The following is a 16,371-nucleotide window of genomic DNA, read 5'->3' as shown; positions in this document are numbered from 1 at the left end:
TCCCCAACTATTTAATGGTATAAGATTAAACACTTTTTAGGGTGACACATATTAGTCAACACCATCACTTATGAGTTTGTGTAAATTACTTCAGCATCCATAGTTGATAGATATTCTTGTTTTTAGCATTATCATCAACTTTAAAACAATGTTTCATTGTTGTACCCTATTCTACTAATTTCATATAACAAGGAATTGTATATATCCTGTGCACTAAAATAACAATAAAATAGAATGAATCTATAAAATCTTCTCCTTCCATTTATTCTCGAATATAATATCACAATTCCCAGATTGTTGATTGTTGATTGTTGATTGTTGCAAAACTCACTACTACAGAAAAGACTTTTCGTCACGGTTAAAACCGCCCATTCGTCACGGTTTAACCGTGACAATAGAAGGCGTGACAATTGCTCAATTGTCACGGTTAAAGGCGGAACCGTGACAATTGATATGGCTGTTATCACGGTTTGCAAAACGTAACCGTGGCAATAGAGGCCACATATTGTCACGGTTACCTATTTAACCGTGACAATAGAGGCCATATAGTGTCACGGTTACCTATTTAACCGTGACAATTGATTAGCCTGTTATCACGGTTTGTAAAGAGTAACCGTGACAATAGGTTCCCTCTATTGCCACGGTTGAGTAAGTAACCGTGGCAATAGGTGGCCTCTATTGCCACGGTTGTAACCGTGACAATAGGTCATACACCTGGTCTGTGAAATTGCTACAGAATTTTTGATTTTTTTCTTTTTACCTGGTGTGTGCATAAATTTTAGTACGTTTATATTGAAAAATAAATTGCATAAAATCACCAACATTCACATATTCTAGCCAAATTACTCAAATATTCCAACCTTGAATAAGAAAACAATACATTTACACTAATTTGTCCAAAACAATACTAATTGTTGTTGAGAACATACTCTCACAAGAAATTAAACCAAATAGCCAACACTAGCCAGTACAGTACACTGCTTGAACCAAATACTCTAAAATAACATGCAGTGCAGTTCCATACCATAAGTAGCCCATACTCTCACAAGGAATTAAAGCAAATAGCCCACACTAGGCAAAATTCTTTAACACATAAGTAGCCCACTCTTCTTTAATTTCATTTAGTTGATCCTCATCGTAGAAGCCAAATTGACAATCAGAGAAGTACTGCAAAATGATGGTAAAAGTTACAAAATTTAGAGTCACACTTAAAAATAGGAAAAATTAAGAATTTAGTCAAAGTTCCATACCGCTTGTGGAATTGTAGATTTTTTGTGCGCAATTATCTCCTTTAGAAAGCTTAGTACATAGTACCCGCAATCTATATAATTTGTTTGGGCAGGGCACTATAAAAAACAAATATAATATATATCAGTGATTTGGTAGCTAGATCTAATTGTTTTCAGCTATGTAAATTTGTATACCTTTATAGTATTCCATTTGGCTTTGGACCATGTAATCCTCTTGTCATTGCAATTAGCACGGTAGATCATCATTGCACTAACAAATTGAATGAAAAACTCATGATTAAATATGTTGAATAGCATGACTAACATAGCAAGTAGATCTATATAAGCTTACTTATCAAACATCTCTTTCATGACTTTGCGTTGATTCAAACTACCATGTATAGGATCCAAGTAAAATAAGGTCCCTGTAGTGGCATTGATCACAACCAACACCCAATGTGCCCTACAAGCAAGACATGTTAAATTATAATATTAATAAATCAAGTAGCTAATCATATAAATTAATCAAGTAACTATGAATTAATATTTACAAATTTCATCCAATATTTCTCACCCTATATTGACCGGTGCAAGATATAATTGGTTTGGGTGTCCATTTGCCATAATTGCATGATAACAGTAACAACATAACTAAATTCTCAGCACCAAAACCAGCCCACAAGACCTCAGCAAAACACAAAACAACAGCCAATTTCCCCAGCAAAAAAGGCTTAAATCACTTCCTACAGCAGCCCAAACTGCAATAGCAAAGATATCTCAACAGAAACAGCAGCCCAAACAGCAACAGCAAAGTTAATTTCACAACAGAAACAACAGCAGCACATCAAAATACCACTCTTTTGTTAGTTTTTTGGGTATCATAGCTATAGAGTAAAGAATTGATTTGAATATTTCAAACACCCATGATTGCATTCCGTTGAAACTCTTACAGTTTTACACTTTCTTTTACTTGAAATAATTCCTGGTTCTTGCTTTAAGTTTGGTCTTAGAATGTGAGTCACCCTATGTACAACAGTTATTCATGCGCACTGTTATCTACAAATTTTAATTCTTTTATCTAATAGTTGAAAACATATATACCAGTAACATTTTTAAAATATATTTTACTGGTACAATGGGCACTGAGTCAATTACTATTTCTCAATAGAAAGGAGAAGACAACATGTATTTTCATGTTTTGCACTTCATTCTTTGTTCTAGCTCTAGCCCATTATGGTTATCTATGGAAAATCGGTCTCTGTGAATTAATCCTTTCTGTTAGTTTAACACCTAGCTGTGTTCAGGTATACTGGATTCGCGAACATGGAAACTGATACAAATCCCACTCTTTAACTAGAGTATTGTCATCAGCTTAAATTAGAGTTGACAGGCACTGAAAAGTCTTCAAACGATAAGGGAAAATTACAAGTTAGAGCAGATAAATATTTTTCATAATTTGAAAGAAATAACAATCTCTAAATTCCACAGCTGTATTTAGTTTCTACAATTTCCTTGTCAGAAATGACATAATCCCACAACTTAATCTTTACATTTTCATGATCATCGATGGACACTAGCTGTGCAATAAATTATAACTACAAGTAGCTTTTCATATAACTGATACAATGATGATAGCACACTATAATAGATACATACATGTATATAGAGAGAGAAAGGTACATGTGCTCTGCACGGTGCTCGAGAGAGAGAGAAATGCGCACGGTAGCGAGTAACGGCTTCTCACGGCAAGGTTAACGTTCCCTCTATATCCTGAATAAAAAAGGTAATTGTAGATAATTTTTACTCAAATAAGCCATGTTTCTTAATCAAAAGGGTAATCAAAATATAAGCTCCAATTTAATCTAAAGGGTGATCAAAATATAATTGCAGAGAAAACAAACGACTAAAACTAAGCCAATTTAAACCCACCACCTAATACCCAAAACCTCCAAATTAAATTTAACCACACCATCAGCACTTAATTTTCCTGAGATAGTATGAGGGGCAGTTAAAATCATGTAGCCATGTTTATTAGTCTTTTTCTGCATTAAGTCCTTTAAATCATGTGAACTAAATGTCTAAAAACCAAGTTAAATACTTATCAATTATCATGCTAAATGGAAGCATCAAGAACGAAATCAAATTAGGTCACAATAAGATGCTAGAGAACAAAAATCAAAAGAGAAAGCATGCGAACTGAACTGATTCCTGAGATCCTAAATAGAAAAACTAAATTGGGGAAAGAAACTAAGAACATGGGTTGTTCATTACTAACAAACTCATATTAGCGGAAATTCTAATTAAATAAAAACACAAATCAAAGAAGGGATGCATGCTTCTCACTCACTCTCTGCCTCTCTCACTTTTTAACTCTCTCTCAAGTTCATCTCCACAAACCAAAAGACTAGAACCACATGCATCATTGATTTCTCAGTGAATCTGCCCCTTTCTACAAAACTGAGATATATAATATATGATGAAAACTGGAACAGTTTTTGTCCATTCAGGTGCTCAAATATAAAGCTTCAAATAGCAACCTTAGTTGCAATTCCAATCTCGGAATAAAGGAGTTGAGACTTAGGAGTTACAAGCAACTATTTTTAATCCTCCCAATTCAATACTATATAGATCCTAGATATACAACTCCCTGATTGAAATAAAGATTTGAAATAACTTGGAATGACTTGGAATTGAAATAACTTGGAATGACTTGGAATTGAAATAACTTGGAATGACTTGGAATTGAAACTCGTACCTTGGAATAACTTAGAATGACTTGGAATTGAAACCCGTACCTTGAAATAAAGATCCTAGATATACAACTCCCAAATTTTAAACACTAACTAAATAAGCCCAGGATTTGAAATAACTTGGAATGATTTTAGATATTACAATTGATCTCTAACCCAATTTCTTCCCCCTTGATCTCTAACCCAATTTCTTTTCTGTGATTTTGCAGTTGGAACAATCAATTTTATCTTTCAGTCTTAAAAGGGCACAATTCAAATGATTCTCACCAAAATAAGATATATATTAATGTGAGAGTACTAGGTGTACTCCCAGGACCAATACACCAACATCTGTACAAAGATAAAAGAAAGAAACAGAAGGAGACAAACTAGGTAAAAATTCTGTTTGATGAAAAGCACAATCTCATAGCAATATGGTCACATTGTCTGGCCAAATCACTTCCAAACCCGTACCAATTTGAGCAGGGCACAGCAGCAAAAAACTTTCTCAATCACACAATAGTCTGCAACTAGCAGTAGGAGAACAACAACAACAACAGATCACACAGATTTCAAACAGTCCCAGATTTTTGGCCACATGAGGGACAGTTTAAAAGAAGCCCCAAATAACTAGAGGTAATGCAGGACCAAGAAAAACCCTAAGTGAAACTTAGCTACAGATGAACTATTTGAGTTGGTTTACGGGGGAAGCAGAGATGAATATTACAGCAGCAAGCACTAATTAGGGAGTAGTAGAGATGAATATTAGAGAGTAAGGTACCTGGGCTTTGCAATGGTGCTCGAGAGAGAGAAGTGCGCGTGACAGAGAACGGCGTGAACCGAGAACGGCGCGAACGGCGAACGGCGTGACGGAGAACGGCGACCGGCGATTGAGAGGGAGCAGGAAAGAGAGACCGATTGAGAAGGCAGATATTGGAGAGAGACCGATTGAGAGCGCGCGAGAAGAGGTTAGGGTGCAGTGGTAGGGTTTTTCAGGAAAAATTGGAGGGGAGGGAAAAATAAGAGCCAGATATTGAACTTCTGTTGTCACGGTTCCAAAACAATAATAATAAAATATTATTTCCTTTTGTCACGGTTCCTTTTAAAACCGTGATAATTGACCTTTTGTCACGGTTCCGCCTATAACCGTGACAATTGGGGCGTGGCAAAAGGTCAAATCTGTAGTAGTGACTATATTGCAACTACAGGGGATCAGGACATAAGGTTATATCATAACTACTAGCCCCTTTGCACTGATACGGTGGTTTGTCACCCTGGAAGGTTGTAGCATCAGGACAAAGCTGCTTATTCATTTTCATGTACTCATCAGGAATGCAAGTAACGCCATCACAACAATACCTTGGATCATCTATCACATCACAACTATTCTTACAACCCACATATTGTCCCTCTTGGCCATACGCTATCAAATGTGAGGGACACACACTTGAAAGTTCCTTGTTACATTCCACCATAGGGCAAGGACCTGATCCTCCATCCACCAAGGTTCCACCGTTGGGTTTGACACAGACCAGAACATTTTGTCCATGAACCAAGCTTATATCATAGGAGACTACAGAATCGTTGATTTTGAAAATGAGTTCGGTTACCGGGTATTTGGGGATTGAACAGGCCAGTTGTCCTGTCCTGCAATCACCGGTTGCACATGAGAAATAGTATGATGCGTTGATTCTGCAATGACTTCGAGGCCAAATGGTTCCGGACCAAGGATCACTCACCGTTAGTGTTGAATGGTCTCCCGGAGTTAGGTAGTATGGTTCTGGTTCCCAAATGCTTGGGCTGGAGCCACGCCATATAAAGTCTTTGCACCGGTTTTCCAAATTCAATGTGACATCAGAATACACTCCTGATACTAAAAAAACATGTCAAAAGAGACATTGCATCAGATTAAGTACTCTTACAATTTCACTGAATAGTGATTTTGATCAATAAAATACAGGATTAGTTAACTAAGATATAAATAGTTAAAATAATTCTTGGAAGATGAGAAGCAATCAATTTAGATCTTGAAAGTTGAAACATAAAAATGTTTATCAATGAAAATCTTGATAAATGCAAAAAATTCATTCATTTCAGTCCAATAATGACTACACAATTTATTTTTTTCATCTTTTAGACTGTGAAGATCTCTAGGTTGGATTCATTTTCTTAACTTTAAGTTTAATCTACGGTTTTGTGGAAGCCACTGATCCTATGCATGCTAGTGAATCTGATTTTTTTTTTGTTTACAAAGAAAAGATCTAGTGAATCTGATTAAATTAAATTGAACATGCTTGATGAAAAATCAAAGGTAGAGAGGAGCAAGACACCAAGCGGGTTTAAATTTTTTATTTAAGTCAATTAATAAAACCCACCAGCTTAGATCATTAGTGATTGTATTATTTGAACTGAAGTGCTTGTTGAATCATGAAATTAGGGGATTAAAAGTGCAATTTATAAGTCTATAAAATTCATGAAATCTTTTTACATTATTTATAGTGAAACGCCAAATATATTCGTGAAAGGAAACCCCTTGAACTTCGAATTTGACAGTGCTGCAGCCACAAAGTTTGGGATATGACGAAGAATTTAATTTATAGTGGATGGCAGAAACGTTATTTTGAAAAAGAAAAGAAAACACCACCAAGAGACACTGATTTAGTATGTGTTTGTTTATTCATTGAATTGAATGTGAATGTCTGAATCCAACAACTTTACTGAGTTGGAAAAGGGGTTTCCTTTCACGAATGTGTTTAAAGCTCAATTTAAATGTTCCCCAATTCTATGCATTAGAAGATTACTACCGTAATCTTAATTTTTTTTTTAAAGACCCGTAATCTTAATGCGTTGAAATTTTTTATAAAATAAATTAACTTTTTTTAAAATTGAACATACAGCTTTTGTTAAGAATAAAAATAAATAAAAGGTAGTTCTCTAATAATGAAATAAATGCAGTTTTTACTGGAAAAAACAACAACATTATTGCAACTTTTACTAGCGTTTTTACCCCGTGCGTTGCACGGCGAATATTGATCTCATTATTTAAGCACGATTAATGAATTAGGCTTAATAGCTCTTTTAGTCCCTCACTTATCATAATTTTTCACTTTTGGTCCCTTTAGGAAAAAATTAGCAAAATTAGTCCCTCATATTTACACACTTTTGTAGTTTTCGTCTAAATAGGGATCATTTTTGCAAACAAATAAGCAATGTGGAGGACCAAAAGTGCTAATTTTTTTATTGGGGACCAAAAGTGTAAAACTGTGATAAGTGAGGGACCAAAATAGCTATTAAGCCTTGAATTAAGATATGAAAAATTGAAAAATGAGCATTCAACCAAACAAAATCACAATGAGTATTACACAACTTGCAAAATTTGACAAAAACTTTATATACATTTAATCCTAAATATTTTTAAAATTATAAAAAATATACTTAAATTAGATTAAAAATTGTTCCCAAGAGTTTGCAATAGTGGTAAAAGCTATGAGCCATAAGGGAAGGATGGGAATGAAGAGTTAGCAAAAATTATTAGTTTTTACATGAACTATTTCTTGTGTAGAATGTTTTTCCCCGTTGAACTTTTTTACCATGTAATCTAATCATAAGTATATAGTACTCATTTAAGAAAAAAGTTTTAAAATTTGACTGAAAATTTGGCCTCAACTACTATTATTTAGTACTCATTTTAAATTTCAAACTCAAATCTCAATTTTTTTTTACAATTTTTAATAAAGGAAATTCATTAACTTAAATTGAATATTGACTCATTAATCAATGAGATCATTCTATAAATTATATTTATTTCTTAAAAAATTAAAATAAACCTAATTAATTATTATGAATGAATTTACAAATGATTTAGGGTGGAAAGAAAAGCGTATTCTGTGTCTGAGCAAAATAATTTAAAATCCGAGTGAAAAATTGGATCAAATTACTTTTATTTAGTACCCATTTTAAATTTCAAACTCAAATCGCAAAATTATTTTTTACAATTTTAAAAATAATAAATTAATTAAATAAAATTAAATATTCGCTCCTTAATCTATGAGATCATTCCATTATTTACCTTTTTTTCTAAAAAAGGTAAAAGAAACCCCAATTGGAATGGAACTGACTCTTTTTTAAAACGGAACTGACTCTTTTTTTCATCATTCCACTCCGAAATTTCATGTTGCCCAATTGGAATGTTTTTTTTTCTAAATTGATTATTCATTTCCTTTTTACTTAAAAAACGGATTTGCCTTATTTATACTCATAACTAACTAAATCTGATTTTACTTAAGAAAGTTGATTATGTGCTGCACTCATTAAATTCAATATTTATTTTCTTTTTTCATTAAAACTAAAGGATTAAGCGTTTACATTTTTTTTTAATATCACACCATAAATTTTGGCGCAAGTACTATTATTCACAACCAATTTTCAATTTCAAATTTCAAACTCAAATTTCAATATTAAATTGAATATCCACACCATAATCTATGGAATTATTCTAAATTTTATATTTATTACATAAAAAAGTTAAAGAAACTCCATTAATTATTATTAAAGGAGAAATCAAATTTATTCACTAAAATAGAATTGACATTTTTTAATTTATTTTACCTTGAAATTAAATGTATCCCAATCAAAATGATTTTTTTAAAATTGATTATTCATTTCCTTTTCATTTCTCTTATTTATATTGATCACAAACTAAATCTGGTTTTGCATAAGAAAGTTAATATCTACCCATTATATTTATTATTGATTTGCTTATTTTGTTAAAAAAAATGTATCAAGTGTTTTAAAATCTGAGTGAAAATTAGGCTCCAATTACTATTATTTAGTACTCAATTAAAATTTCAAACTCAAATCTCAATTTTTGTTTACATTTTATAAAAAAAGAACTCCATTGACTTAAATATAATATTATGATCTAAAAAATTCTATATGACCTAAAAAATATAATATTCACACCATAATCTAAACGCAAAACAGTAAATAACTCAAAGTGCACAAATAAATAAATAAATTACAACATAAAACGACAATCTTTGCTAAGTTGGAAGAAGATGCATCAGCCTTTAATCTAGAAGTAGTTGTCATGAACGGATCTGAACTATCCTGAAATAAGAGTAAAAATTGAAATTCACAATACATAACTATCTATAGTGATAGCATGTGCATATATAATAGGATTTAATTTTATTTTAACTTACATCACTTAATACTAATTATGTAAGCCGCAACTGTTCAACACTGTCATCATCAACCAAAATCTGTGAACACCAAAAGAAAAAGAGTATAACCAAATTGTAACATGCTAAACATTAAATCAAGCAGCAAGGTCAGTAGATGAAGATTCATGCCTAAAATATAAAGATGTATATGTTTCTTGAGTTATATGTTTCAATATGCTTTGCTCAAAATAAATGTGAATCAAAAAATTCATAAGGCTTACCTCTCCTTCCTCGTATCTCTTCTTTGGTTTTTAATTGTAGAACAAAACTCAACCAAGCCACTATGGAAAAACAAACAAAAAAATTCAGCAAAATCTAACAGAAAGTAGGAAGAGGGCAAAAACCTCACTTGTTGTATTCACTCTTGAAGAATCTTTCATATAAGCTCACCATCCCAAATTCCAATTCGCAATAATCCCATGGTGATGAGGCCTATGAAATTACAGAATGAAAAGTAAAAAAGCATCACTCCAATCAAAATCATTTCAATAAATCACACACGTTGCAGATCATTTCATAATGTTCATAGAAATGTAACTATACCCTTATGATATGGCAAGAAACAGGTTGAATCAGAAGCAATACCTGAACTTTTTTTGCTTTTTCAACATTTGCTTCTCAATTTCCCAGTCATCACAACAATAGTTATTTCAAAGCTCTTAGATGATGGTTAAATAATGGAATGATAGAGGAGAAGAATTACATAAGAGAGTTTATATAGATGAAAACAATTAGGGTTTATGTTGTTTGCACGTGAAAAAAGGAAGGAGAATATTGTTCCAAAAAGAATATTCAAAATTTGAATTTATAGGTTGTCAAAATTTTAAAATTTGAATCTTGATTTCAAAAACGTACTTTTTGAAAGGTTAGCAAAATCAGTTTTAATCACATAAAAAAAAGCAAAATACGTATAACAAAAGTGAGAAAGTTTTTGTTTTTAAGCCTTATGTATGAATAAGAATATTAAACATCTATTAATGTGATTTTGAATGATTATTCCATAGGTAGTCAATGATGGGTGATGACTTTTGTTACAGCATTAATGGAGAGTTTAAAAAAAATTAAGCAACAATTAATAGTATTTTGAATGACTATTCCATAAGTAGTTAATGATGGGTGATGACTTTTGATTCAGGATAAATGGACAGTTAAAAAAAATTAATCAACAATTAATGAGATTTTTTATGATTATTCAATAGATTGTTAATGATGGGCCACAAAACCAAAATTAAGGAGAAATTATCTCACCATAAATTTGTCAGAATCATTTAGAGCTTGACACTTGTCAGCTAATGAGGGAGGGTGGATAAGAGTGAACCTGGGAGTGCCAACTCATCTAAGTGGGTCTCACAGAGTTCTTCTTTTCTATAGTATATAGATATTTTCGATCCCAATTGAAATTAATAAATTCTTTATTTTTCATTATAAGCTCTTCACTTTCCACTTAAGTGTTAGTAATGGGTTGTACCAAAAAGTGTTAGTAATGATCATAATCAAAATATAAAAAGACATTATAGTTTTATCTTGATAGGATATAATCTTCTCATTTGTTTTTAAGTTTTATTTTAAAATAAAAATCATTTTAACTATACGATCGTTTCAAGATCGATATTTAAAGTTGTCAAGGCAAATACACAGCTATTCAGAGTTATTCATCCTATAAATGTATTACTAGATGCTAAAACTCATTAAATGAAATGATGACTTTGTAGTTGGGTTTAACAAAATACTAGATATTATACCCGTGCATAGCACGGGTTTACTTACAATATTTTTTAACATTATATATAAATTATTATAGTTTAAATAAATAAAAGTTAAAATATTTTTTAATTATAAATATAAAAAAATTGTGTTAAGACATTTCAATAGATATAATTAGAGTTCTTTTTCGTAAATAATTAATATTACTCAAACTTAATTATTGATATGTAATTGATAACCATGAGACTAATCCCTCAAGGCTCTACGATCACGTTAAGTGGATAAGTTTCTCAAAGCAAAAATTTATACAACTTGGGCAATTATTATTTTTCGCTATTGTGCTTCCTCAAGTAATTTTTACAAATATATCATAAATAAAAAAACTTAAGAAAATTTTAGTTTTTTTTAAAGGCAATTTTAAGTTTTTTTTTTGTACATCCGAAAAATAAATTGCACCCTCCGGGAATTGGTCCCTGTACCTCCTCCACCCAAATTCCTATGTCTAGCTCTTACCACTTGAACTATCCTTCGGAGACCAATTTTAAGTTGATGAATGTTTTTATTTAATGTAATTAGTTGAATAGTTTTGGAATATACAATTTTTTTAGGTTTTCAATTATTTTGTAATATATTTTTTATAAATAAAAATTATTATTTCTCAAATTATTTTGATGAATGTGTTTTAATACATTTAATGTAATACTCAAATTTATTTACATATAAATAGAAAATTTTAATTTTAAAACTATTTTATCTAAATTATTTGTTAATAAATATTTTTTTATTATTAGCCTTAATTTTTAGTATTTTTGAAATGAAATAGTGAAATACATTTTAAGTTTATGAATGTTGTTATTTAATGTAAGTAGTTGAATAGTTTTTGGGAATACAATTTTTTTTCAGTTTTAATTTTATTGTTTAATATATTTATTTTAAATAAAATTATGATTGTTTGTTACAATGCTTGGCACAGGAATGATAAAGAGATTTCTTATTTAGCATGTATTCAGTTTTATTAGGCGAATAGGGAATCAAGCGGTTAATTTTCTTTTAAAATTGGCTTATGATTTTCCCAATGTTGATTGGGTGGAGAATGTTTCCCAAGTTTTGATGCTTTCCTTCAGGCGGATGTATTGGGTTCTTTGATTATTTAATATATATTTCGTTTCATCTCAAAAAAAAAAGTTACAATGCAACACTTGAGTTTTGCTTATATACTAGTGATTATACCCGTGCGATGCACGGACTCTAAATCATTAATTTTGTTGAAACAATTGCGATTAAATTAATCCAACAACGGTTCATTATTTTATTATCATTTATGAGATCCCAACTACTCATATATTCACGGGAGTAAATATAACTAATGAGTATAAGTATGCAACTATGAGTACAACTAATATCTATGGATGTGACTTGGATAAAGATGCAGCTCCAGGACCATAACTCCATAAGTATGTGTTCCGCGTGAAAACCTGAAAAAGAAAATATAACTTATGAGTACACAGATAATGAGAAAATCATTTAAAACTTAAAATTCCATAAGATTGACTCACTATTTTGCCTTTCATATAAGCTGTCTACTAACTTCTCCAATTACATAAAAGGAGGAACATAGGCATCTGCTTTGGAAACAAATCCAATCAGTTTTTAACGATCCATTCTTCTGAGCCTCCAGGATCGATGTATGATCTCTAACTCTAGATACAAATAAACCCCACAAAAGAGGTTTCAGTTCTGAAACTTCTGATGCATTGTAAAACTAAGCGGAAAAAAAAAAGATGGAATCCACTTTAAACAAAATCTTCAAAAATCTTAACTAAGTCATACTTTCCATTATTGCATTCAATAGCATTTACCACATCCTGAGATGTGGAAACCCTGCATGTAAGTTTCCAGTCAATTATTAGGAGAGAAGAAAAAGGATTAGTTGAGCTCATGACTTATTCAAAGAGATAAAGTGGTAACAAAAAGAACTTTATACAGGACCTCATTCAGCTAAGCCAACATTCATCATCAGGATACAAAATTAATACCAGCCTTAAAACTAAAATGAATAAAGCACAAAATTTTTAAAATAAATAATAAAATACCTTCATTTCCTATCACTTACAGCAATTAACAAATAACACCACCATTTTATAGTCTTACTTGAAAGTTCTCTTATTTAGAAATTTTACAAATATAGCTGATGAAGTGTATATAATCTTGACATTTTAGGAATGATAGAGAGATTGAGTCCACTTCTGAAATGTTCATTATACATTTGTTGGAGTTCAGTTGGTTAACCTTAAAATATACACTGTTTAAGGTTTCAGTAAAAAAAACCACTAACAGAACCTCTAGACAAATGTAGATTATGAAAATCCTAAAGAGGCAAAAAGAATAATGATCCTGCAAAAAGAGGCACATGACAGGGGACACCTAACTACAACACATTAGACAGTGGCCCTATATGTTGGAAAGAGCCAATTGATCTTTGTTTTGTATGTTGTTTAGACCAATTTCTGTTTTTTTGCATTCAAAGTCCTTATGTAATAGAATGGTAGTAGTGATTTATTCTTTTTCTCTCTAAAGAAAAACTATTAGGCAACTTACACGTGTATTAAATATAATCATCATCATCATCATCATCATCATGGGAAAATATAAAACAAATTATAGTTGAGCTTAACCATCAGCAGATGCTGCATATGATAACTATTCGACAACTATATGCCAGTTTTTCAGACTGCGGTTGTGGTTACATTTTGAAATTGTGATAAATGCTGCTGAGATGCGATGCACATGTGGTATGCATGCAATTAACCATTTAACTCACCTTGGCAGATGCACTGCTAGTATGCTTTCCCCTAGAAGCTGGATGCTTCACTTCCTTTAATTGCTTCAATATTTTTTGGTTCTACTCATCCAATATTATATTCTCCTCAAACAGTACTTTTACCTCCTCCTCATGCATTTTTAAAAGAAAGTTCTCTTATTTGGCTTATAGATGTTAATGATGAAGCTGCTTCTACAAAGAGCGAGAGAAAAATCCTCTGGCAACCATCTTCTCCACCTACTCCTCATGCATTTTTAGTTGTCCATCCTTCCTCAGCAGATCTAGAACCTTTTCATAAATTTGCAGATTTTGTTTAGACATTTTTCTTCAACCATCTCCTTCATCAACTTGTAGGCATTGTTCCACTGTCCCTTTTCACGGAACATCAAAATCAAGGTGACGTAAGGGTCTTCCCTTTCCTACATGAACAATATAGAACTCAACAACACTTTGAACTACTTAAATAAAAATGGAGAAGATACCAGAAAATAAAAACACATGAATGGAACTAAGTTAGTCAAACAAATGGATTCAGCACACAAAATGAGTACAATACTTTCTTAGCTCTTGCTTCTGCCTTTTTTGTTTTTGTCTCATTTTCTTTTTCTGAGAAGGAAGCAACTTTGACATCTCCTCATCTACTTTGACACCATCACCACTCACCAGCAAAGAGAAGCACATGATAGGAAGCAGTAAGCTTTCCAAACCAACACACTCTAGCCATCCCTTTTTTTTTTGAAAGAGTAAGAATATCATTAGATTTATTTCAGATTAAGCTACTACCAAAGTAATAATAAAAACAAAACAATTACTCATTAAGAGTTTATGATGTGTAAAGCATGCATCTGTAGATGATAAAAATCAATTTACATGGCCAATGCACACAGGCTTTCCAGCAAAAACCCAAACATGACATTATCACTCTTGATGAGTAATTATAGTAGCATGAACAAAAGCCCAACTGTGAAACAATAGATTGAGGATATCAAACACCCAGCTAACATAGTTAAAGGCAGCTTACCTTATGTTTCCATATGTTTCAGAAAAGAACATAACCAATCTGGCGAGTTTTCCCTTGAGCTGCTCATTTTGAGTGAAGAGTGGTGAATGAAAACACGATCTAATCCCTGAAAGAAAGAAAAAACACAGTTGACACATTGAATTTCAGTGAAGAAAACTATTGAACATGTTGTGTACACAATCTTAATTAGAATGAAAACATTGTGAGAACTAATTGTATAAGTAGACATTTCAATTTTTCAGGTAAACTACAGTAACAACTCTGAACATGCACCTAGGATTAGGGACATGATAATGGTGATGGTTAAGCCTCTCAAAGCTAATTGGTGAGTCAAATCCAGGAGTGGTAGAATATGGCCCTGTGCTGGGTATGGGAACACCAGGATGTGAACTTTGGACATAGACATTGACATAGTTACTTACTACCTGCTTATTTTGTTTTGGTTGAATTCGGTATTAAAATGAACAACATAAGTCCAAAGTGTTATAAGCAAAGCTCAGAGTTTCTTAATGTAAGGAGTGTGTGTTGACTTGTTGTTCTGGTAGTGTTCATGGTTAGCTATTATTGACAGTGAGTGCTCAAAAATGACTGACGATAGAGGAAGAAACGTGGAAAGGATGCTAAAATTTAAATATATTTTAGGTACTCAATCACAAATGCAATCTAGTGGGGTCTGGGGATGAAGAAACCCAGGAACGAAACCTGTCAATGACTGGAATCCAATGGCACCTGTGGGTTCACACCACTTGCCATTGTAACATATTCCAGTCACAGGTGTCTTCAAAGGAACAACCTTAGGTGCAGGTTTCTGAATCATCACAAAAAATGATCAATACACTACATGAAGTTTAACTAAAATCTATGTGATAGATAGATAAATAGTCGAATACAATACCTCATCTTCAGATTCAGATGAAGAATCATCATCTGAACTACTTTCCTTCTTAACCTTCTGCAACTTGGTTTCCTTCTTTGGCTTTGCAGCAACCTCAGCTATCTTCTGCTTCTTAGCACTCACTTGCTTTTCAATCTCATCATCAGCAGCCCTCTTGGCTGATTATCACAATCAAAATAGACCAAGCAAAAGATTACTTACAGGAACCCTCAGTTAAAAAATACGTACACATGTCATCAGAACTCTCACTGGCCTCTATAGTTTGGCTTATAAATCAATCACCAACTTCCAACATTATTCTTTAAAAAAGAACTTCAGAAATCAAAGAACCAAGTTTGAAAACTCAACTGACAATTCATGTTAAAAAAATGAACAACCTCCATTATTTCAAACACATAAAAATAAAACATGATATTATTTTTATGCAAAAAATTGAAGCATGAAGTAAAAGCTGTCTGCACAACCATGGATAAAACAAAACAAAAAAAAATTCCATTATTTAGAACCCGTAAACAAAAAACAAAAATTTGTACAACATGAAATCTGCTACTTTTTTTCAGAAAATCAAAACGTGAAGAAAAAGCTGTCAGCGCATCAATAGATAAAACAATCTCCATTACTTAGAACCCATACACCAGCAAAATTCGTACAACAAAATGCATAGATAAACGGCTATTGAAGGAAACATCTAGGAACCCACAGGTGCCATTGGATTCCAGTCATTGCATATATTACCTGCTCAATGAA

General features: G+C 32.1%; 1 protein-coding gene across 1 annotated transcript; it reads right to left on the bottom strand.

The window, feature by feature from the left end:
- Positions 1 to 842: 842 nt before the first annotated feature.
- Positions 843 to 8,696, bottom strand: LOC130719135 (thaumatin-like protein 1). The gene is made up of 7 exons (XM_057569773.1): positions 8,693 to 8,696; positions 4,740 to 5,831; positions 1,804 to 2,999; positions 1,582 to 1,692; positions 1,425 to 1,500; positions 1,251 to 1,346; positions 843 to 1,167 (listed from the first exon to the last, which is right to left on the bottom strand). Exons 1-2 carry the CDS (start codon positions 8,694 to 8,696, stop codon positions 5,161 to 5,163), a joined length of 675 nt encoding a protein of 224 aa, XP_057425756.1. The 3' UTR covers positions 843 to 1,167; positions 1,251 to 1,346; positions 1,425 to 1,500; positions 1,582 to 1,692; positions 1,804 to 2,999; positions 4,740 to 5,160.
- Positions 8,697 to 16,371: the final 7,675 nt, after the last annotated feature.

The sequence above is a fragment of the Lotus japonicus genome, chromosome 5, assembly GCF_012489685.1.
Source record: "Lotus japonicus ecotype B-129 chromosome 5, LjGifu_v1.2".
NCBI classification, from domain to species: Eukaryota; Viridiplantae; Streptophyta; class Magnoliopsida; order Fabales; family Fabaceae; genus Lotus; species Lotus japonicus.
The sequence above is the reverse complement of the archived record's forward strand: the minus strand, read 5'-3'. Positions and strand labels throughout refer to the sequence as shown.